This window comes from Drosophila teissieri, chromosome 2R (assembly GCF_016746235.2).
Source record: "Drosophila teissieri strain GT53w chromosome 2R, Prin_Dtei_1.1, whole genome shotgun sequence".
NCBI lineage: Eukaryota > Metazoa > Arthropoda > Insecta > Diptera > Drosophilidae > Drosophila > Drosophila teissieri.
Genome location: NC_053030.1, coordinates 13633210 through 13657926, shown reverse-complemented (window position 1 = coordinate 13657926; position 24717 = coordinate 13633210). Strand labels below are relative to the sequence as shown.

The 24717-nt window shown below is 45.4% G+C and overlaps 2 protein-coding genes across 3 annotated transcripts in view; one reads left to right on the top strand and one right to left on the bottom strand.

Annotated features, from left to right (window-relative positions):
* Positions 1 to 3641: 3641 nt before the first annotated feature.
* LOC122613755 lies at positions 3642 to 14947 on the top strand. Of its 2 annotated transcripts, none has more exons than XM_043788120.1 (5): positions 3642 to 4245; positions 10407 to 10816; positions 12756 to 12976; positions 13398 to 13966; positions 14205 to 14947. In XM_043788120.1, exons 1-5 carry the CDS (start codon positions 4047 to 4049, stop codon positions 14552 to 14554), a joined length of 1749 nt encoding a protein of 582 aa, XP_043644055.1. In that variant the 5' UTR covers positions 3642 to 4046; the 3' UTR covers positions 14555 to 14947. The 2 variants fall into 2 exon arrangements, with proteins under 2 accessions (XP_043644055.1, XP_043644056.1); XM_043788121.1 differs by having other exon boundaries at positions 13398 to 13997; positions 14205 to 14333.
* Positions 14948 to 15271: 324 nt separating this feature from the next.
* The window catches only part of LOC122614634, a 58296-nt gene continuing 48850 nt past the window's right edge, over positions 15272 to 24717 (bottom strand). The window contains 5 exon segments of the mRNA XM_043789254.1: positions 15272 to 20373; positions 20448 to 20642; positions 21592 to 21687; positions 21854 to 21987; positions 22713 to 22928. Of these exon segments, the coding sequence (XP_043645189.1) occupies positions 17932 to 20373; positions 20448 to 20642; positions 21592 to 21687; positions 21854 to 21987; positions 22713 to 22928 (3083 nt within the window). The 3' untranslated portion in view covers positions 15272 to 17931.

Below are 24717 nucleotides of genomic sequence, written 5' to 3'. Positions count from 1 at the left end.
TTCAAATCCTCTCGTAGTATTTCCATTTTGTAAATATTCTATGCTGATGTTACAATTATCGTAATTTAAGTTAATTTACGTAAAAATATTAAAATAAAAAAGAAAACATAAAAATCGTTTATTTTTGCATTGGGAATATTTTTAGAAGTTTTATATATTTTTCGTGGATATATGTATGTAGATGTCATATAATGTAATACTTCAATAGGAAGAATAAAATAATATCAAAACATTGTTCAAAAAAGTGTGGCAATGTTGGGCGGTTTGTGGGCTTGGCAACGTGGGTCAATAAATTTGCGATGTCTCTTAAATCTGCATGCTTAATGTGAATATGGTAGCTTTTATAGTTCCTGAATGTCACTTCATTGACGAATGCAGATAGGCTATTGATCCCTATATACTTTATATGATCGGGAACGCTGCTTTCACCTGTTACAACTTTTCAACGAATCTAGTATACCCTTTTAGTCTACGAGTAACGGGTATACAAATGTTGATTTATTACACACTATCTATTTTGACCGTCTCATATGCATACGTAAATTCTACATGCTTCTACACTGATCGTTTTCCTGTAAACTTTTCGGAATCAATAAGATATCTTTCATTAACATCGATTTTATTGAAATTACCATTTTACTCACATTTGTAAAAATTATGTTTTTATTATTAAATTAGTCGAATACCCAAGTGATGTAATGTAGTAACGACAGTAAATGTAAGTTACTCATGGTAGTACCAAGAGCAGCCGTATGTACTGACTGCGCCAGTGTGCATGTAATGCTTATGTAAAGTCGACGTAAGGTCGATGTATAGTAACAAAAACATTGTTGTTTTGGCTTAAGCCTAATGAAATAGTATTAAAGAATTCATCATATGATAAAGAATATTCTTGATAAGTTAAGCTCCATTATAAAATTCTAGACCATTATTCTACGCAAATCGAAGCTAGTTCCAAATGCTTACAATTTGTTCAGATCAGGCAGTAATTTGGGGGCATTAGCGACGGGACCGAGCCCCTTATTGGGGCCAAGGTCAGCCGGTGGCCACCGCAGACTCCGCGATGCTGGCCAGCAAGAAGTTAAACGTGTCTCGATAGCAGGACAAGATTTCGCAGCGCCCACAAATCACACGCATACGTGATTTGACCCAGCTCTACGCTTTTATATGTATGTATGTGCACCCATATCGGATCTGGTCCACGGCGGTAGACGTGACTAGAAGCTGCCGAAGAGAGCTGGCCAAAATGGGGGCTTCTCTTAGGCTTAGGCCTCAGGCCGCTCTCTCTCTCGGCTTGGCTGACATGGCTGGTTGTTTTGACGGGTTTGTTGTTTTGGGCATGGCCGTAACCACTTGGTAGGTGCAACAAGTCGCCGCGACTATAATTACATGCAGTTTATTTTTAGCTCCGCAACTACGCACGCCAGCAACAACAACAGCTGCCCCGGCAGCAACTTGCAACTGGCAACTAGCAACAAGCGACCAAAAGCAGCAACTAGCTGCTCGCAGCTCGCGAAGACTGGCAAACGGCCAAATGCAGCGATAACAGCACACACAAAAACTGCAGTACACAGTCTAGTAAAACGAAGCCAGGTTTTTCACGTTGGCCATATGCGCATGTAGTGCTGCATATGTACCGGCCAAGTTGGCGCTGCTGTTGCCAAGAGTGCGTTGTTTCTCACATGGGGCGGTACGACGGGTCGGGCAGTCCGTTTTGTATGTTTATTTCACTTATGCAATGGGCCAGCCTTTTTTCAAAATATGTTCGCAGTGAGACAAACAATACTCAAGTGTTTGCAAACGTCGCGAAAGTTGTAAAATCTTCGAGAGATTACTGCCTGCAAAAGCGATACTTTACCCATAGGTTAGTGATAAGAATTCTTGTAAAAGTACATTGCATAATAAAAAGTACGTTATTATGGTGAAATAACGAAGAACTATCCCAAATATTTGACGAGCATAAGATTTGATTGAGCTTTTAAGTATAGTTAGGGATTGGAATCCTCTTAACCATTTAAGTGCTGTGTCTAGTCTTTAACCTTTAGATCTATCAAAGTGTTATTACATCAAAACGTTGTGTTATTCACAAGGCAATCGTTTTATGTATAATCCGATCAAAGTTGATAATTTTCATTTATTCAGATTTGGGTTAGATACACAGATAGCTTGTGTTCCAGAGCTACTAATATTGAGTCATTTATGGCTAATAATAACCAAATTTATATCTCTTTCCCCGACAAGGCCAAGAGATCGAAGCTTTTTCCCGAAAATCCCCATGACACAAAACTTGTATCTCGCCGCGCTGCCTTTAAAGATACACGGGGATCAACGGGGCTTCAACCCAATTTCCGAGTCGGTTGGCCTTGGGAGGCGAGGCGTCCTGTCATCTGGGCGGGCTTAAGGTAAACTCCAATTTGGCCCAAACACAGATGCACACACACCCACGGGGACCGTGCGGCGTGCATTCATCTCGTTGGCTGGAGATGTATTCCGTGCTCATCCCTTTTGACACATGTTGTTTGAACTGCTTTCGATTTTTGTGCTGCCCCACTCGAACGAGAACGTCTTTTGCTGTAATTTTCGCATTCTGTCTCTCACATCTCCCACATCCAATGCGTCTTACTGATTTTTGCGATTTTTTTCTGCTGCTTTTTTTTGCACACTTTGTTCTGTTCGCATATCGACTTGACTCGTTTCAAAATTGGGTTACAGACCCCCGCTCCCGAAAAAAAGAGAAAAAACGCAGGGAAACAACAAGGGGCCCGCAAAAAATATAGCACACGGCCACAACAACACAGACTAAGGCAAAAACATGCAAATGCAAAAATCCGTTTGACGCCATAAGCTCCCATGTGTCAGAGCAGAGCGGCGGCACTGTTGCACTGATTGCTCATGCCTGATGTTGTTGTTGCAGTTGTTGTTGTTGTTGTTGTTGTTGTTATTGTTGTTGTTGTAGGTGGCAGATGAAGGAGAACCTCTTCCCCTCCTTTACCACCCGCGCTTCCTCCTCCTCCTTCTCCTCCTTCACGATTTCTCTTTTGGCTTCTTCCTTGGCTCGTGTCTTTCTGTTCGCTTTGTTAGTTAAATTGCAGAGTTACAGTTGTTTACGAGCTGTGCACAGCCAGAAATCGTGGGTGGGTCAAGGACTGTATGCAGTCTAGAAGATATATTGCCACTAGAATGATCTACGATTAAAAAGGTTATAGCGTTTGAACAAAATACAGGTAACATAAAAAATATGAAACAACTTTTTAAATCCTTCCAATACAGCAAAGGATATGAAAGTTAAAGGATTTTTATACACGCGTTCATAAACTTATTATAAATTTGAATTTTTTAAAATTGTATTTCCCTATTGCGTATTAGTCATCTAAGACTTATTGTTTTCCACAATTTTATTAAAATATTACTAATTTCAGATATTGGATTTTATAATTTTAGTATTATATTATTTGACTATAAATACATCGTTTTTTTAAGTGGGTTTGTCACTATTTCGAGCCGAGCTCTCTGCAAAGAGCGTAAGTTTGGGCTTCCGCGCTTGTGGCTCTCTGAGACTGAAAGAGATCGCCGCGCTTTCTGCGGCGGCAGCGGCGTCGACGTCGCCGTTGGAGCCCAAAGCTGCGCTCAGTTCAATTCGATCGGTCGTCGCAGCAGGTTCGCGAGTTCGAGCAGCGGCGCAAAGCGAGAAAAAAGAGCAGCGTTCCAAGTCTTCGGCCCCCAGTCGCTGAAGCCGAGGGCGGCGCAGAAAACTTGGCTCCTTGTTTTTCAAAGAAACCCCCCGAAAGAAAAGGGCGCGCGAGTGAGATACCGCGATTAACGGATCTTGATCCTAGGCGAACTAGTTTTAGATTGCGCAATTTCAATCGACAATATCGCAAAAAGCAACTGTTTAAGTGCCCGACGCCGAGTGAAATTGGATAGTAAAGGCAAAACGCAAAGCCAAACGACGATCGGCGGCTAGGAGAAGCCGTTTTAAAACGCAAATACGACAAAAATATACTGAATAACAGCTATAAACAACAAAAACAAAAAAACAGAGCAACATGGCGACCGCCGCCTGCGTCCGCTGCGCCCAACAACAACAACAGAAGCAACAACAGCAACATGAGGCGCATGCGCAGCAGCAACTGCAGCAGCAACAGCGACGCAACAGCCCGCGGATTCTGCACATTTACTGCGCGTGGGCGTTGATCACTCTGTTGGCCGCCAGTGCCGCCATGGTCCAAAGTGCAGCGGTATTCGGTTAGTTGCGAAAAAAGAATGGATAAAAATGTGCATGGGAAATTTGGAGTGGTGGGGGGACTTAATCAGGCGCCACTGCGCTGCATTGTGTGCAAACGGTGTGAAGAAAAGAAGTGGAAATGGTGAAAGGGTGGGAGGATTGAAGATGGGATGGTAGGATGGGCTCCATAATGGGAGGATGGGGGAAACCGAGGCAACGCAAGTGCTCGTCGCTTTAATAATTACCGGATTCGAGGAATCGGTGCAAAGTATCGGGTCACAAGATCTGACCAGAAGAGGTACTCCCCCACGCTCACAAGACTTCAAGACTTGGGTTTCACTTCTCGCTATACAGTCGAACATCTTAAGTGGGGACTTTCCTCAAACTAACGGTAATTTCGAGAAAGTAAATGGGTAATAGGTATTCTATACCTAAGAAGTACATGACAATTTTCGAATTTACTAGAAATTAATCATCATGACATGAAATTGGAAGATTATTACTTTAATTCTATTCATATAACACCATTTGCCTTTTATGTGACAGATTCTTTAATTATTCTTGTTATAATCCCCAAATTATAAAACTTTTTCAGCTAGAAATCTCATATTCCCTATATCCACTGTAGTTACAAGAATCGAACTTGAAAAATAACAACATTCAAAGCTGGCCAAAACCTGAAATTTGGCTAACAACACTAAATGCTAAGAGTTTACGTTGCTCTAGAGTTTTGAGAGTCACCCAAGCCAAACAGCTCACAGCCACCATCCGTAGTTTGCGTTCTCGAGTATTGACTGTAGTTAACCACTGCCTTTCTAATCTCTGCCATTATGGCCACTTTTTTAGTCACCCATCCCATATCCGCGGCTTTAGAATAAGAGCGTTGTGAACCACTGTCATTTGTTGTGTGTGCTTTTAATTTTATCACCGATTATTTGTGCTTTTTCTGTTTGGGAAACCGGTTGGCAATTCCCCCACTCACTCGATCTTAACCGCATTTGACCGATCCCGCCGTGCACATGGCACATCGAAAATGATTTGGCTTTAATTTAAGCCGAAAGGCCAAATTCGATTGCTAGTCACCAAAGCCTACTGATACTGATAAGCGTGAAGTTCCGTGAATCATTTTTGGCACGGGTTGCTTTAAAAGAAAAAAACGCGGCTAGAGGGCGTAAATATATCACGCGGAAGTTTTGCGGCATGAAATTAAAAGTTGAAAAACAATGTAATGCAAATAAAAGAAAATACTCTTTATTTTTAGTGAAACTTGAAACAGAAACAGAAAACTGAAAAAACACAAAGCGGAGATTGGAGAACGGAAAATAAGAAAATAAGAAAACGCAACCCAACCGCCAGACGACCTCATTGTCATTGAAATACAGTTAAGGCTCGAACAAAGAGGCAGATTGGCAAACTACGAGTCTGGATCGCCGGCGTTGCAACAAGGGGTTAACTTAAATGTTAATGGTTGCTGATTCTCACAGAGATCCCAGCCAGGGCCAGTGTTCCATTGACCTCTTCAGATGGAAAGTTTGCATCAGTGCGAAACTAGATCAACTGAAATGGGAACTAAGATCAAAGATACATCCTTTCTTTATGATAATAAAAAAATATTCAGAATGGAGAGTTTGAAACCGAAACTTAGGAACAGTATTCCAAACGATCAGATTTTTTCTTCCCTGTAATATTTAGCTTAAATGCTGACTGAGTATAAGAAAACCAGAAGATCAAGTTCAAGCAATACAGTTTTCTGTTTCGGAATGTTTATAAATTTTATTAGTTGTCAATTTATGAGCATTATGAGCATGAGCACCAACAATTTTGTGCAGTGCGCAGACACGAGTTTCTCCCCCGAATCTAAATCGAAATCTAACACCGAATCTTGATCTGGAATAGTGTTTACTCTATTCCAACGTTTTTTTTTGGCTAGCACAACAAGCCGCCGAGTCGAAGAGCGTTATTTATCCAGTCATAAACATTCATATGTATATTTAGCCATGTACATGTTTGCAAACTGGTTTCCAGTTCTGTTTTGCCGTTGCCGTTGAGAATATCAAGTAGAATTAACATATGTTGCCAGCAGCCATCTGCGGATTGGATTGGAGAAGTTCCCCCAAAGTCTTGGCTTATATGGCTGCTGTGGATAGAAGCTGCCTGCTGCGCGACTCGAAAAGTCATCTGGGTTCAATTAGGTGGCACGCCCACCCACCCATTCTACATTTTACAATTCCAATTCAAACTTTTTGCCAGAGCGACAGCGATAAAGCATCTGCCTTCGCTTAATTAAAATGCAAATTGTTCATAAAAACAAAAAAAAAGAGCGATAGGAAAATAGCTGGCACTCGGCTAGCGTAGCAATGGCAAATTCGGGCGTTTGTGCATTTATTCTCTCAACATTTTCAATACTGTTTTTTCTGCCAAGCACTGAAAATGGGGCTTTGATTTATGTATGTGGCCATTAGAAGTCATGTTCAACTGGCTTCCGCCTCGACCCGCCGCCATTCCGCTGACTGCTTGGCCAGTTAAGCAGCAACAGTTGCCGTTAGGTCTGGCAGTGTGTTGCACGCAATGGCAGCAGCAGCAGAAGCAGCAGCAGAAGTAGAAGCAGCAGCAACATGCAGCAGCTGCAGCAACAAATGACCAGTTCCTTGGCCATTCGAGTTGCCTGAGTTCTTGTTTATTGTACAATTTATTTATTTTGTCGTTCTTTAGCTGTGCAAACAGACAAATTACAACGACAACAACGACAGTGGCCAACAGAAGCAGCAGCAACAGCAGAAGCAAAAGCAACAACAGCAACATGATGACACATTCGCTTGACCTATTAGGAAAATTGGCCAACGGGAAATGTAGCGCGCTGTCCAAAGTCGGCCGCACTTTGGTGGGGATGGGAGGTGGGGGTGGGGGTGGCGTGAAAAGCGGGAGAAGAAAGCTGGAGAGCGGGAAAGCTGCAAGGCCAGATAGAGAGCCACAGACACGAAAAGAGATAGCGACAGAGACAGCGACAGCGAAAGAGACAGAGATAGAGGAGGGACAAGCACTTAACCCTTGCCATTCTGACTTTGATAGTTGACCCAATTTCAGCTGTTTCACAAAAAAAATAAAGGAAACGGAATGATGAGCGACAATGGCAGAAAATCTAATGCTCTATAAAACGTGGAAATGGGCCGTCCACAAACTACTATTATTACTTATAAGGAGAAGGGAAAGGGTAGTAATGTTTAATAGTAGATTTGATAGCAGATTTTATGCTGACAATTGACTAGAGACAAATTAAGACACTTTGCTATAAGGAAGCTACATGAAATGTAGTCACAATAAATTGATAAGTAAATATCAAAATGTTGTTGTACCAACTAACTGGCATTCTTTCGAAGACAAGGACCTTCCGATGCATGCCTGACTTGGGAAACCCTACAGGGAGTAAAGAATATATAAATCATTCCGCTTGCCTTGCAGATAACTTATCGATTCAGTAATTCGATTGTGAAACTTAACAAGTTCGATGAAGGGCTTGTGGGTTCATGGCAGCCCCCCGTGGAGAAGAGTGTAACAAACTGCACTTGCAGACTGTTTTTGTTTGTTTCTGTTTGTGCGTCGAGTGGCGCTCACTCCGCATGTGTGTATGTATGTATGCCTGCCTGCCGTTTGTGTGCCCGAGTGTTGTGTAATTTTTAACAACAACTTTTTTTCGAGTGTCTCTCCATCGTGCGCTTTTACTGTTCCGCCCCCGCCCACTTTTCCCCACTTCCCCGCCCCCTTCCGCAGGCAGCCGGGCGTAATTATGACGAGTGAGCAGAGCCCAGAACACAGGATCCAGCATCCATCCATCCATCCAGCATGCAACACGCGTCCGCATCGCGTGGCAGCCACAGAATTTATTATGCCCAGTCGCCACTCGAGAAGCAGAACTCAAAAACTCGAAAAAAGCAGAAAAAAATAACATGAAACCCTCTAACCGCTTGACAATCTCTGCACGAGCAGTTGCAGTTTGCTCTTGGCCAAGTTCCGTTTTTGTCTAAATCTGAATCTGAATCTGAGTCCAAACAACGGCGGCAACAACAACTCGAAACTGGCCCACTCGACATAGGGGACTGTATATAGCACCATAACTTGTGGATCGGCATTGACAACGCATTTTAATGTGCCCTTTTCAAATTCAAGTGGCTGCCGCTGCTTGACCTACACACAGATACACACGCACACTAAGAGCCAAAGATACACATCGCGAGATATTGGCAGATATATAGAAGTACACTGAAAAATCGGCAGTACAGTGGCTACTGAAGCAGTAGTTCTAAATACTAACTAAAATATATGGTAAACTATATCATAAGTCAGGAGTCTCATTCTTGTAAAGCAGCATTACGAAAGTTTATGATTTCACTACCAAGCACATTTAGTTTTCTTGTTCGAGAGAATTTTGTAAGCTAACAATTTTCCTCAGTGCTCCACAGTTGGCTGCTAAGTGTTTTCCATGTTTGTCTGTGAGTTTGCTGGCTGGTTTGTTAGCTGTTTGTCTTGATGTTTATCTGTGTAATCGAGTCGCTTAACCTGACCTTGCCCAAAACGAAAATGTTGGAGCCATTTGGGCAATAGGTACAAGCTTAACGGACAATTTTGGTTAGCCCCCTTAACTTGCCTGAACTCGACTTTCCCCGGTCCGGGAAAGCGATCTGCTTTCCCAAAAAGTGAGTAACACTCGGTTCTGCTCTGAAAACGTAGACAAATTATTAACGGCTTATTTAGTGAAAAAATTGGGTGGAACTGTCGGCCCTTTCTTTCTTTGCCCGCTTGGCTGGTTGCCCGGATCGTAAACCCATTTCTCTATGAACTCCCCGCATTAACCTCAAATAAAGCCGAACATAACTTGTGGATTCATGTGTTTATTTGGCTGGGAGTGTACATATGTGCACTTTTAACCCAATTAGCAGTTACGCTGGCGCTTTAGATCACTCGGCTGGCCATCAAGTGGGCCTTAATCATTACTTAACTGTATGGAATTCATTGTATTACAGTGCTAATGGCTTTTCATTCTATTACAATTGCGCCTAATTGAACATATTGTGTGGGAAAGCTGAATAAGTACTACTTGTTTGACTTTCCCTAGAACAATTTCTGAATCGATTACCCAAATCAATCATAATTGGCCCATAAAACTGACGAAAGCCTGTCATTAGCCCAGTTCAAATGGGTGCATTTGCATTTGTGCCGAAATGATGATTGAAAGTCGAGCACGTGTGGACAGCTCGAGCCGCTTGGTATGGCTATTAATGTCAAGTTCGAAATGGAAATTAGCCGGTAAATTGCACTCGCACAGACTCACACGAGTAATCATACTCGGACTTGGGTGCATGGAGCAAATGCAAATTGTTTAATAAAATGTTTAATAGTTCGCAAGAGCTGTGTGGCAATTGCCCAGTGGAAAAAAGAGCGAGGGCGGCTGCAAAACAACAAACAATAAGTCGGTTGCAGCAACAGCTCGCTCGGGTAATAATATAATAATAATAATGCTATATACTCGTGCACACGCGTATGTGGTGCAGTCAGTGACCCAGAATATGGATGTGTGTGAATATGACTACCTCCCAGCACAATGCAAAAGTAGTTTTCCTACACGCCAGTGGTTGGTTCCACAGCCATGCGCTTGGTCCAAGTATTTGTATTTTATTAATTGAAGTACTTAATAGTGCTCGTATGAATCTATAACCTTTGCGCCGCAAAGTTCGCGATCGAGTGCAAAATAATTGAACAGACGACGAGGCTCGCTCGCTCTGTGTTTTTAGGTAAGCGTAGTCATTCAATTATTAATTGAATTTCCAAACTGTGTTTGGTTTGGCTTGGTTTCGTCACCCGAAATTGGCGACCCATCCATTTCCCTGCCAATTCACACTAAATTTTTATTTTTAGAGTTGTCACAGCAGCCGTTGTGGGTTTCTTTTTGTTTTAATTAGCTATTTTTATTTGCCAAGCTGTGAGTTATTTATTGATTGACAACTCGCGAACCTCGTCTGCATGCAATGCGCTTAGTTGGGATGATGGATTCCGCATACAAACGACCGCAAACGCCGACCATCCATCAGAAAGGCCCATTTGATGTAGAAATTAACAGACCCGTGTCAATTTACGCCCAAGGCATCTACTCCACGTACTGATCCCATTCGAATCTCTCCCTTTGCAGGCGACTTGCTGTCCCATCCCACTTTCAAGCCACTATGCAGCGCTCAGCACGAGCACTTCATCGAGAGCGATGGCAAAGAATCTAGTCTCATCATCGAACTGAAGCCGGGACTCTATGGCGCGGAGCACGCCTCCTGTTCCCGCATCCTGAGCGCCCCGCCCAACTATGGCTTCATTGTGCGCCTCATCCTGCCAAAACTGCCGCACGGCCAGCCGCTGGATGCGGCCACCACCAGGAGCACGCCCACGAACATCATGGCTGCCGCAGCCGGAGGCAACAACTCGTCCAAACTCCGACGCACGGCCAAGTCCGGCGGAATGTCGGAGTCCCCAGAGCTGGCCAACTCGACGAGGGTCATCGCCTCATCGGCGCCTTCGCGGGTTTTGGGACGCACCTGCCCTCTGAACATAGTAAGTGAACTCACCTTAGTGCCCATTTGTGGTGGCAAGGTTGCCACTTGAAAAAACACTAGGCGGTCTAGCATATATTCTAGATAGTTTAGGCATTGTAATGTAGATATTGATTGTAATTCCATCTTCAGTTTTTTTTCTTAAGTGTACTCTTTTTCGCTGATTAGTGTGAGCTTGCCATTTTCTGCACCTTCCGCACGAATTATTTGCCATTTTCTTGATCGCATTCATTTGCGTTAAAAATATACCACTTGAGTGCGCATGCGCAGCGCTCAAGTGTGAGAATCGGATCAAGAAGTTCAAATAGCTGGGTTCAAGAGCAAGTAGCTAGTTTTTTCCGCAGCTCGGGATTCTCCTACACCTAGAATGTAAGAAATGAAATCAGAACCATTGTGACTTCATCGGTAATTACTTTATGTCACTTCTATATTTGCTCAAATTTATTCCACAAAGCATAGAATATATCACGATTTGTTCAAAATTGCCGCCAATTCCAATTCCCATTCCCATTGTCAAATAGATTAAGTTTGGCAGGCTGCATTACAAGTGGTTCTCATAAGCGGACTTATCGAGCGTATACGTTTAAGTTCTCGATTGACATTGTTACTTTTTTGTGGCTTTCCGATGAGACAGTTTGACATCTGAAATTGTCTCCAATTACCGGCAGGTCTCATGCGAAGCCAAGCGTAATTCGTCAGCTGATCGGTTGACATTGTCAAGGTGTTCTGTGCTCGATTAAATAAGAAACTTTCCATTAAGGCAATGTTCACTGACATTGAACTCCAGCTGGTTGGGAATGTTTCACTTTCTGCGGCGCCAAAACTCCCAGGCAAAAACCAGAAAAGTTTCGGTATTTGCATAAGCGCGCCCATTTCTACCATTCTGCTGGGCCTTTTTTCGTAGCTCTGTTTTTGGTTGTTTGGTGTTTTAGGTATTTGAAACACGTTTGCAGCTTTTGGCCAGGAAAGCAACAGCGGCAGCAGCAAAAGCAATTGAAACCACAGTCCCAGAGCAACACTTTCGGTTACTGATGCGTCGCGTCGCCATAAATCCGTCGACTTGGCTGACTGAATGACGGAATGCCTGACTGAGTGACTGACAGTTGGCGTCGCCATAAAGGCAACTATGCTACTGAAAACCAATGGATATGGGTTGGGGACCCGAGGGAGTGGACGCATGTCCACATTTGCATGTCCAGAATAGAGCGTTTCTTTGTTCCGTCATCGCAGAATAGGTGAGATGTGCAAATGGCTGAGGCGCATAATTACAGCAGAATCGTCTTCCTAATGAGCTGACTGGAAAATCTAGTAATCTAGTGTTTATCGCAGGGAAAACTGGTTTAACCGTTGTCGCTGCGGACACTCCCTGGTTAATTGTTGTTTACTACGAGTGTACCTACAATGGGCACTACCGACCAACAAAAGTCGTCGCAGTTATTGAACCTGAGAGTACAAAGCAGCCTGAACCCGTATCCATTTGCTATAATATCTGTAGATATATATTTACATATATATTTGTATATATGCACATGTAGATGGCATATCTACGCTCTGCACGTGAAATGGCGCCGATATTAATGGATTTATTTTTATAAGCCCCACGATTCTCAGGCGAAGCGTAGTTATCGTTTCTGGCGTGGCTTTCACAGCTTTTTGTTTTTCGTATTTTTCCAGCGTAAATATTTAATTTTGCATTATGTGTGTTTGCATTCGCAGTTTTGATCGTTGATTTTTGATCGTTCTGTTGAACTTGGCCATTCAAGTCACGTCACCGAGTCGTGGGCGTGGCCGCAGGGGGGAGTAGAATTTAAGCGATTAGCATTTCGATCGTGTAAACTGTTTGCTCGCACGTTTCGCGGCAAATATTCAGTACGCACTTAGGCCACGCTTTTAGCCAGCCCCCCATAATTAAAAGGTTCTATTTGCCTTCACCCCAACAGTTTAGCTCGCTGGATCCGCACACGGCCCAGTGGCGAGTGGACCCCTGCCAGCTGGAGGACACCGCCTCCGAGATGGAGGACCCGGTGCGGCTCTTCCACGGCCGCGTCAAGATCGTCTGGGAGCACGGTCAGCACGCCCTGCGCTCCAAGCTGATGGTCACTGTGCTGGGCAAGGGCGAGCAGTGCAAGGATGGCAGCAAGCACCAGTGCTTGAAGATCGGGTGAGTCGGATTACACGCGTCTATTCCTAACTAGACTTGAGTTCGTTTTGGGCCACTAAATGTTACAGTTCCACTGACTAAGCTGCTATTGAATTTACTTAGATTAAATATACGATAAGCGTTTACATTTAAAGTAATCTTAATGCTTGTAAGCTACGACTTTATGAAGTATTTAATGGCACTTAAAAGTAAAACATTTAACAATGCACAGCCCGAAAGTATGCAGTTGAACTAAAGTTTTGCGAGTCAAGCTTTGTTAAGAAAAATAACAAACAAATTTCAATGTAAATTGTCATTTACTTTTTATTTAATCATATTTAAATATTTAACACAGAAGCAGCATTTTTAATAGTGGCTTGAAGAGCAATAAAACTAGTCTATTTATCATAACAAATTTAATGACAGCCATTTGTAATTTCAGTGATGAGCCCATCCTGTGCATCTCCAAGGAGCTGGCCTGCGACGGGATCCGCCATTGTCCGTACAGCAACGAGTACGACAGCGATGAGGACTACGAGCTGTGCTCGAAGCAGCGTCGCCCGGGAGCCGGCAAACTCGCCGCCGGCCTGGAGTCGGATCTCTTCGAGCAGTTTGCCCTGGAGGTGTTCCGCAACCTGTTCGCCAACGATGCACCAACGGCACCGGAGGATCTGCCGCGCAACGGAAGCGACGGAGCCGTGGGTTTGGACAACTCGACGGTCACCTCGACGATCACGCTGCGCAAAGTGCACACCAAAGATATGAAGAAGCCCGGAGGCGATGGGTCACCGAACTCCATTGGGCCCAGCCTGGTCACGGAGGGCGATCAGCAGAGGCCGGAAAACGATACGGCTGAAATGGGAGTGGGCACGGGAGCCGGCAGCGGCTTCACCCGCCGGAACTCGACGCGCTCCGGCCTGCACTCGGACCTATCGAAGTACGGCCCATGGGGCTACCTGATGCTCGGCATGCTCCTGTGCGGCGGGGCACTGCTCATCTGCGGCCTCTGGGGTACGTTAAATTGCACCATAGTCTAGTCAAAGTAAGCCACTGTCATTTGGCGATGTATTTATGCGAGTTTCCCCATTGTTCTCTTCCCCGCACATCATAAACCGAACCTACGACTCACGTGCTGTGCTCTGACTGTGACTAACACTTTCACAATCCAAATCCAACTAAACAAACACCCAATCCCCAGTTCTGTGTTGTCGCTTGAGCTCTCACATTGAATCCATCCGTTCCCTTGCAGCCTCCGCATCGCAGCATGCGGTCAACAACGAGCGGGAGGCGGCGCTGGCCGCTGCCAATGGAGGAGGAAACGGTGGCGGGGACCACCTGGGAGCCACCTCGCCGCCCAACTATGAGGAGCTGGATCCGCCGCCGGCCTACTCGGTGCTCTTCCCCAACCAAAAGGCAGCCAGTAGCACCACACTCAACCTGGATGCGACGGCGGCCAGCACAACAGCAGCTGCCGCAGCAGCGGCGGCCGCAGCAGCAACAGCTGCAGCAACAGGTGCAGCATCAACTGCTCTGGCAGGAGCCACTGCCAGCGAATCCGCGCAGCAACATCAGCAGCAACAGGAACAGCCAACGAACTAGCCCGTAAGCCTGACAAGAAGGTGTCGCACCTGGAAAACGTAGATCATAAGGTCCCAACATCTCTCTGACTGACTCTGATGCAATTAGCTTTTAACCAATTTAGTGATAGCTTTAAGTGTGACTTTATGTTAAATGTTTGACTATGTATGTGTATGCTAACGATTAACGAGATACCATCCCCAGCCGTCCTGTCAACGCCGCTGACGCCTTCGCCAGACGGCAGAACCAATTAGCTTCCGATAATTGAAAATGTAATAATTATGATGATTGTAAATGGAGAACTGCAGCTGCAGCAGCATTAACTGACGAATCGACTAACTTTTGTAATTCTGTTAATTTAAAATTTAATGTGATATAAATTTAAAACTGAATAAAACGCAATGTGTGTAAGTAGCAGCTGTGAAGCATGTACTTGGTGAAATATGGGAATACAAGGAACATGATTTATGAATATGAAAATAGTAAATGTAGAACATAAAACTGGAATTCAAATTGATATTTATAATTCCTATCAAGAAGATATGTTTTTTATTAAAGATCTCAAGCTGGTGTTCATACCTTTTTTCCTCAGTGCATTTCGGGATGTAGAGTAAAGGTTGCTGCATACTTTTGGGGCGGCGTGAATAAATAAACCAACCCACACCAAAACCGAGAACAGAGAACAACTAGTTGTTTTTTCACATCGAATTGAACATCTTTTTATTTGCAATTCAGGTAAATTAATGGGGACGCGTCGGAGAAGCGGGGCTGGGATGAGAGGGGGTTGTGTTGTTTTTCACATTCAAATTGCAGGTAGTGCTAAATGAGTGGAGTTCTGTTTGCCTCTGTTATTTTAACTGATATATTACGTTGCACTGATATTATATTGTTCCATTTTCTAGTTACTGTTGTTTACATGCATGCATGTTATTCGCTAGCTACCTGCAGGTGCGCCAGTTGCGCCAGGTGCATCGACATGCTGGTCACCTAATCGTACATACATACATATGTGAAACAAAACTTACGCTAAAAACCAACCAGAAGCTGTCTTGTGAAGTTGGCCCCTCGAAAAGCGAACCCATCGATGGGCCATCGATGGGCACTCGGGGACCTTTGACTTGCACAAGTGTCGCGCTACGTTTGCAAGTTCAGTTTAGTTTAGTCGAAAATTCTACTAAGTTGTACATACAATATGCGGTGTGTATACCTAAATACTTAAGTGCCAATTTCAGCAGTTTAGACGACCGCCAGGAGCGGTTATCCTGTGTGAATTCAAGTTTTCGGCTTTGCTTACATACTCATAAGATTTGGGCGTTTTTTCGTGTTCGTCGATTCCATTCATTTTACAATACAATACAATTCTTCCTTAGTTCCTAGACGTGATCGTAAATACTCGATACATACGCATATCGTACACTTAATTTGGGTGCATTGTTTGGATATTTCTTAGATTGGGTTTTGTGCAGAAATCCCCCTGTTCTCCTGTCTCCTGACTTCTCTATTCATTTTTTTTCAGTGTTGTGGTCTAAGCGGGGCTTGGAAAACACTTTCTTATAACTAACTCATAGGCCATAGGGTACACTTAGCAAATAGTTGTTGTTTGTGGTTCGAGGAAATGTTAAATAGGTAAAAAACGATCTCTGATAAAATGTCATCTTCATCTTCATTGTTTCGTTTTGTATTCAAAAGTCGTTAAAAATAAATTCAAATTCAAAATCTTCACGCACAAGGAGTCTTGCGCTAAAAAGTTATCTCCATTTGGTTTGGTTTATGTTTTAGTTAGCTTACTCACTACAAAATACTCGATAGTTAATCTACTCTTGATAGTTTCGATTTGTTTCTCTAGAGTCCTACAGTAGTTATCATGTAAAATTGGACGCCAAAAAACAATTAACAAAAGTGACGCAAAGCCCTAAGCTTGAATCTTAGTGAAAATTCAATTGTAATTCTCAAGTTGTTTTTCTGGGATCTCGTGTACTCTTGTTTAAGTGTGTTTGTTTGTGTTTCTGTGTTTGTTTGTGTTGGGGTTCAGCTCATTGTTTGGTTACTTCTCAATAAATAAGGCCAGTGGATACGCATACATCATAAAAGTACAATTCATGTTTATCATATTCATATTCATATTCAATGTTTCACATTTCGATACAAATCTAGTTAGTTTATAAAAAGCGCTTCCATCGAGTTCTCTCAACGAACACCACCTATCCGTACCGCACCTAATCATATATAATATATAAATAGCATAGGCATGCCTTCGTATAATCGCTCCTAGTAGCCGCAACTTATGGGAAAAGCTTCTAGCCTTCTAGCCTTATCGAGCATAGCAATTTCAATAGCAATAACTCCTCCTCCCGTTTAGTTGATTCAAAGTTATTTGGTATAAAAAATAGAAAAAATTTGATGACAATAAAAACGGTTCGCCTTCGTTTTTCGTTTGCATCTCAAAATTATCGCAATATATTGAGGCCAAAATAAGTCTCGCTGACACTCACGAGTCTAGGTATGCATGGTACTTGTATGTATTATCCCAAATCTTTAGTACTAATAAAATCCGTTTAGCTTTTTCTACAGAGAGTAAGGGTATACAATATGCGCATACTGAAATATGAAACGCGCAATATGAACGACTTAATACCTAACTCTTCCGCCTTAGATCTACTCTTTGTTCTTTGTTCTATTGAATACGCTCTTGATTGCTTAAAAGTTGCTCGAAAATTAGTGAATCTGTTGTTTAGTGGTTAATCGAACTGCAACGCGATTTCTATAGCGATTCTAAGCGAATTAAAAGCACGTTGATTGTATACATATGTGTTTTGGTGTGTATGTCTGTGTCTAGTGTCTGGGTGTTGAGGACCGTGTGGGCTTATCCTAATCGATCCGCTGATCAAATCGTTACTAGTACTTGCACTTTGACCTCCATCTGACGAGTGGCTGTTGGTAGATCTGTTGATGTTGTCTTTGTCTGTAGTGCTCTTGATTTCCAATGGTATGGCTGTAGTTGCTGTTGTTGTTCGACTGGTTTTCCGTTGCTGGAGTGTCAAGGATGCTCCGATGGAGCACCCGACCTGACCTGACCTGCTAAACCAAAAGCAAATTGTGCGGATGGACGACGACGACGACGACGAAGACGGCGAGTTGGTGGAGTGGAAGGTGAGGGGTGTCGGGTAGAGGATACTGGTTAGCTAGCCACCTCCTGGTCCCGATGCTCCTCCGATGGATTTCTGTTAACGTACGTTCTTCTTCCTCGGCTGGACCCAGTTGATGTTTTTGTGCGTTTGGGTTGCTGTTCGCTGCTCGCGAGTCTTTCTTTTTGCGGATAGTTGGGTGGGTGTGGAGCCCAACTAACAGTAGTTGCCATTGCCATTGCCATTGCCATACCACGGAAAGGTCCAGCACCATCAGTGCGGAAGCATCAGAGGCCTTGCCGTGCTACTCAGTCTGTGGTGGGCCTTCTCGCCACCTCCGCCGTAATCCTCGTAGCTCAACAGGGGCGAGATCTTCAGGCCAGTCTTCTCCGGAATGATCTTGAAGTGCGGCTGATCGGCGCTCACCAGCAGCGGTCTCTTCATCGAGGAGTGCATGTAGTCGTGGGCAGGATACGGATGCGTGGCTGCTCCCAGCGGCCTGTGGGTACTGGGCACATTCATCTTCTTGCACGGCTCCGGCTTGCTCTCGTAGTTCATCTGGCAGTTCTCCGGCGAGTACTTGTTGGGCTTGTAGATGGAGAATATGTTGTTGATCAGGCTGAGCGCCGAGTGACCGCCGGCGGAGGGATGATGGATGCCAGCCGTGGGCTGCTGGGTCAGCACACTGCCCACGGTCGGATGGCTGTGCTCGGGATAGAAGTTGTTGTACTGGTACGAGGGCAGCGTGTCCACCGTGGGGTACACCTTGTGGCCATAGCCCGGCGGCGGTCCGTAGGTCGGGTGGTGGTGGAAGGCGGGGACAGGCGCAATGGCGGGAGCAGTGTCAAAAAAAGGATAGCCGCCCGCATTGGTCGAGGACTCGCTGGAGTCCAGCTGCGGTGGCGAGGGCATCCCTTCGAGCAGCGACTTCTTGATCATCAGCCGCTCGTGCTCGCGGTCATGCAGATCGATGGGCTGGCCATTGTTGTAGCACCGGACATTCACGTTCTTCACCTTGAGACTGCTGTGCATGTTGCGCCGCATGTCCATGTTGATGGGACTGGGCGGCTTGTCCAGCTGCTCCCAGTACTTCTCCAGGTCAATGTTGAAGTCCTCCAAGTCGATCTCCGTGGTGTCCGAGCAGGTATCCTCGTCATACAGCGTGGTTGGCGGCTGCATCTCCAGCAGCGACTTGCTGCGCGGCGGTCGGTGATAGTTTCCCGCCGGATACCGTCTGCCAGGACTTCGCGGAGCCGGAGCAGCGGCCAGATACCGCTCGTCGTCGTCCAGGAACTTATCCTGCAGCATGAGGCGCTCGCGCTCGGCGCGTATGAAGTGCTCCAGGTCGGTGTCGTAGCGGCAGTGCATGTGCTCCTCCTCCTCGGCGGCCGGATGATGACCGGGACAGAGGGGTCGTGACCTCGGGCGAGCGGGAAGCGGCGGCTGCTGCTGCCGCTGGCGGTGGCAACAGCACTCCTCAGCCGCAGAACAACAACAAATTACCGTTGGAGCGGCGGGCGTTCGCTGCCTGCCAGCCCGCTCCTCGAAGAGCCAGTCCGCCGCACTCAAATTCCGATTGCTGCCCGCTCCGGGCGCCCTTGGCCGCATCCTCGATCCCGGATAGATGTCCTCCAACAGGCAGCGGGCGCTGGTGCACTGATCCCGGGCGCAGCATCGATCCAGGCTGCTGCTGCACAGGGCATTCATGTTCCGCCGCAGGGCCTCCTTCTTCTCGCGTCGCGTATTCGAGACGGGGGGCAGCTCATAGTCGATGATATCAAACGGCATGGTCTTGGTGGTGGCACTGAAGGAGTATGACTTGGGAACACCAGCGCGGTTCTTCAGGATGGAGGTGGTGGGCGGGGGAGCACCGCTGGAACTGCCACTGCCGCTGGCCACTCCGCCGCCAGCTTCAAAAACATTGCCCTCGAAGCACCAGCTCTGTGACTTGGGATACTGGAACTCTTTGCAGCTTTTGGAACGATGCAGTCCATAGCCGGGGGATCCCTCACCCTCGACACGACGCTCTTCCGTACCGCCGCTCTTCTCGTCCAGCTCGTGAATGTCCCGCAGTGTGCGAAAAGGTCCGTACTTCAAGCAATCCGGCACGTAGTCCTCGTCCATGTCATCGGAGCGGTTCGAGTAGATGTTATCCGTGTACCAGGTGGAGTCCAGTTGTTTGGGTCGCGGCTTAGCTTGCAGTAACTTGTCGCGCTTGGACTGGCGATAGCTTTCGAAGCAAATGCCCTTCATCTTCTCCAGCTTCTGCTCCCGGATGCGCTCCCAGTTCTCCCAGTTTTTATCGTTCTTGTTCCGTCTTCCCGACAGGATGAGCACCTCGCGGTCCTTGTCCCAATCGGCGCTGCCCTCATCGCCGTAGTCGATGTTCAGCCGCTTCGTCTCGATGTCGGATTCCCTCGGAATTTGGTGATGGGTGGTGTTGTTGAAGGCGGATGTGGGTGCAGGTGCGGGTGCAACACTACTAGCAGCTACGTTGTGGTTTTCGGACACTACGATTCTAATCCTACGCTTGGTCTTGTCCGCGGTTCGCGACGATGACGTCTGCATGGACGACTTGTGCGGTCTGTCCCGCTCGTCGGAGGGCGGCTCGTCCTCTTCTGGCTGTCACACCTCCTGCAGATACTTGATGGGGCAGTAGCCCTGCCCGTGCTCGGCGGCGCGGATCATCACCATGCCGTTCACCTCGTCGCCGGTCTTGTTTGGTAAACGGATGACATGTTCAGCACATAGTTAGGGAAGGCAGAGAGGATTGGGGCTATGGGTCTTACCTGTATGACAATCTGGTCCCTTAGCAGGGTGAGATTCTCGCCACGTTCACTGTCCGACACCTGCAGATTGTGGGTCACCTGCAGCGGCTTCTCGTTGGCATTGAGACGCACACAGTACTTGGATGGGAAGTAACCAACGCGTCCCAGAACTTTTCCCTTCCACCAGTCCGGATCTGAATTGTCAATGACAGTCACCTAGTTTACAGAGGTAAGAGGTTTCACAAGATTAGCAGTTTCTACTAGAAGCTAATAAATTAGGTAATTATGTTAGCTGCTGCTCGATAAGGCATATTCATTAGTATTTCGTATTCGCAGATGACTAAGCTGCTTCTAATAGTATGCTTATGTTAATGGAAATTGCTTGGTTAACAAACAAATAAGCCGTATGGCAGTCTCAGGAATCCATAAGCTTTTGTTGTTCGGAGATAGGAAGTCTGCTTTCACAAGCTAGAACATCATTAATAGATAAAGTACTAAAAAAGATTGTGAAAGTGTGAAGTTTCGGGGTAGCCATAAAGACAAAGATATTCTCGAACTATCATAATTTTGCGTTCGACTATTGAGTATAAGTGCGGCTGGAAAAATCTCTTATCGATCCGCGTAGTGAATTCGCAGCGGGGCCTGGGAATGAGGCAAAAGTTTGACTCCATCCTGCTGGAATGCAAAACCAGCTCGCGAACAAGGACGCCGTCCAAACAAAAGCTAATCTGTAAATATTGAACACTTTGCCGGCGGCGGGCAGGCAGGCACTCGCAATCAGGGAATGTACACAAAAAGTCGGTAACTATTATTATTTCTTCTTATTCACTGTTTGTTTCGCCATGTTTACGCAGTGGAAAACGAGCTTCCTCCACATGCTGCTCGATTGTATGACAAATAAACAAGTTTTTCGCTGCCATTGTTCGCCGTTCGTTATTCGTTTTCATATCGAATAAAGAGCGCTGGCCAAACATACTGGTACTAGTACGAATATGCGAGTATGTTTCTGATTTAGTTAACCATTTTCCCTGGCAGCCATTGTGCAAACTAAGTACATCGCTTAGCGGATTAAACAAAGCGCCTTGTTTATTATTCATACACTCATACTTCTATTCATTTATGTAGTGGGTGTAGGGAGTAGATAGGGAGGATATGATTAGCTCACCTTGTAGCCAGCCTTCAGGTCCAGTTCATCGGCATGTCGCGCCTTGAAGTTGTAGATGATGACGTACAGATTCGTGGGCAACAGACGATGGGTTTTCTTGAAATAGGTGAAGCGTGTTTTGGGATTGGGTTAATACCATGGCTACCACACTACAGTGCAATCAATCAAGCGAGTGGATCAGGCGAAATGAACTCGAGAACAATGAGGTGGATGGAAGTATGAGGAGTATGAGTGGAGTGGGGTCTACCTGGGGATGTCTTACGGGTGAGAGGCACGGCGAGGTGCTGGCAGAGGACTGCGACTTCTCCATCTCGTCCGGCAGATCGACGCTGCCACCACGCATTCCACGGGTGGCGTACAGTAGCTTGCGGCCCGGATGCGAGGGGCTCGATGGTGCTGTAATGGTTTTGGATGCGTTAGTCCCTGCTCCAGGACAGGCTCAATGGTTACGGTTTGGTTTGGTTTGGTTAATCGAATGCAAGTGGATGAACGAAAAATCAGAAGAATATCCATGGAAAAAGAAGATATAGATATTGTACACATAAATTATACACATATACGCTTAAGTGGGCAGATCGATGGGAGTGTGGGACTTGGGAGATTGAAGATGTGTTTTGGCAGATGAAGTTAGTTAGTCTACAATTGGCATGTATCTAAAAGCTGCATTTAACTACTAGATAAAAGGTGAACGAAATCGAACTACTCAACAAAGGTTTACTTTACTCGACTTGTACTTCGGCAACGTATTTACATAGTAAGTTTAGTAAGTATAGTTGTAAGTAGAGTAATTTTAGTAAGTATAGTTGTATTTATAGTTGTAAGTATAGTTAATCAGTTAAGATGGGCAGTAGAGTTGTGGGTGTCATACATACATACTAGTTTAGACTTGGAAAAACTGAGACTCGTCAGAGGTGCCTGCTGTGGATGGGTAAGTGGTGGTGGTGCTGGACAAGTTGGATTGGTAGGTGGTGCAGCGTACGTCGGTGTCCGGAATCAGGTTCGTTATCGGGTTCGGGTTCGGGTTCGGTTTGGGGGCCAGGAACCGGGAACCGGGAACCGGGAACCAGGAACCGGGGATCGGCGGAACCGAGACCGGAATCGCTTACTGGGTTGCTACTTACAGTGCAGACGGCTGTTGTTCGACGGCGGAGTGCTGTGCTCCAGGTGGCCTCCGGAGCCACCATGGTAGTACCCGGAGCCGGCTGATGTGGAGGCGCCAGTGCCCGGCAGTTGGGCCCTACGCCTGAACTGGCCGTGCAGCTCCGACGATTCTGGTGAGTCCAGGCTCAGGGATTTCATGCGTAAGTTCAACTTTTGGCGGCGCGGTGAGTGCGGTGCTGTTGTTGTTGTAGTTGTTTATTTGGATTTTTGATTTGGATTTTTTTTTGTTTTTTGGTACATGGTCATATTGGTTGTCGTGTGTCGGACGATACACAGTTGGCAAAAAAAATGGCAATAAGATGTGGAATAAAAATTTGTTGATTTTAATTTCGTTCGTTAAGCATTTGGTAACTCCATATTGGAAACTAGGCGTCTACAGATCTAAAGATCTAAACAAAAACCCAAAAGAACTTAGAAACTGAACTGAAAAGACGTTGAACACTTAGTGGCCTGTGGCAAGGACATCGATAGAATCAATGCAATTTCGTAATTAGATGGTAAGTTTGCAACAGAGCAACATTCGACACGTTCAGGAAGAGACAGCGAGTGTTTTGCGTATGTTTCAGTGTATTCATTCTAAAAGTAGTCATCCCGTTTCAGTTGCCGCAAAAATCAAAAGCCAACGCAAGAATACTGCTGGTTGTGTGGAGTGCGTGTGTTTCGTGTTGGCCAATTTGGATTTTGACTATACAAATCATAGTTGTTTATAGATATGTAGAAAATCATAGAAAACTCGTTTCCATCGCCCTGTGCCAAATGAGGGTGATTGTGTTTATCCTCGGAGTGAAGGAAAGCCAGATATCGTTTTGCTTTTTATTCGTGTTATTATAGTCATTCGTTTGTGGTTGACGTGTGGGCTCGGTGCGGTATTTACAACATTCGTACAACATTTAGAATAGATAGTAACATAATTGTGGTGTAATCAGAAAAGACTTAATACTTTAATCGTAATATACATTTAACATTGCTCTCTGGCTCACGCACATTCGCAGGACCGAAATTAACTAAGATACACGATAAATAGATAGTTAGATAGATAGGTATGGGGTAAATTAAACTATGTGTGGAGTATTTAATAATAATTACTGTGCTGCAATTAGAACATCAATTGGGCTAGGTGTCTAGGGTATAATAAAATCAAGAACTTAAACCATAAATCGCTCTAGAACTGTATTAAATTAAATCGTTAAGTGTTCCGCCACCCTCATCCTCCTTCTCATCATTATTCACATCCATTAGTGTCCTCAGCGAACGCGTCGATTGCCCTTGGACTCATCCGGATTGGATTCCGGGCTCTTGAGGAGCATCAGTGGCTCGCCAAAGGGTCGCGTTGTTTCGGACTTGGGTTTCGCTGATGCTGTAGCAAGTATATAGCATATATAACGCTTGTAGTTGGAGTTCTGGTTATTCGTTACTGGATGGTGGGGTTAGTAGCTTTGCGATCGATTAACTGCCTCGCTGGCGAAGGCAAACGCTCGCTGACTGAGTCGCCGAGAAATGTGAATTAAAACTAATTAAGTTAAATGAAGACAAGAAGCCCGAAAGAAAATATTAAACATTAAGACAGCGTTCATGCATAAAGCAAAGCAAAACAAGCCGGAGGACGCCCCAAAGAAGACCGGCGGAGCGGAGGAGCAGAGGAGCAGAGGAGCGCAGGAAGACCATAACCAGCATCCCTGGCCCAAGTAATAGAGCAGAAACGTAATCCTCGCAAAATAAGTGCAGAGTGCCCCGCTAGAACTTCTGCCACAAGGAACGACCGGGACGACCGGCAACTACGAGATGGCAGGCATGCAAGGATGGAGCTGGGGCGGAGCAGGGCATCCAGGATGGGGAAAGTGGAGAAGTGGGGATCCGGGGAGGGCCAAACGAAAGGCAGACCCAAAACGGAAAGAAAAATAAGAAGCGCAAAAAGATTGTGTGTCATAACAATTTTTAGCATAATTATGTTCGGCTTGGGCCCAA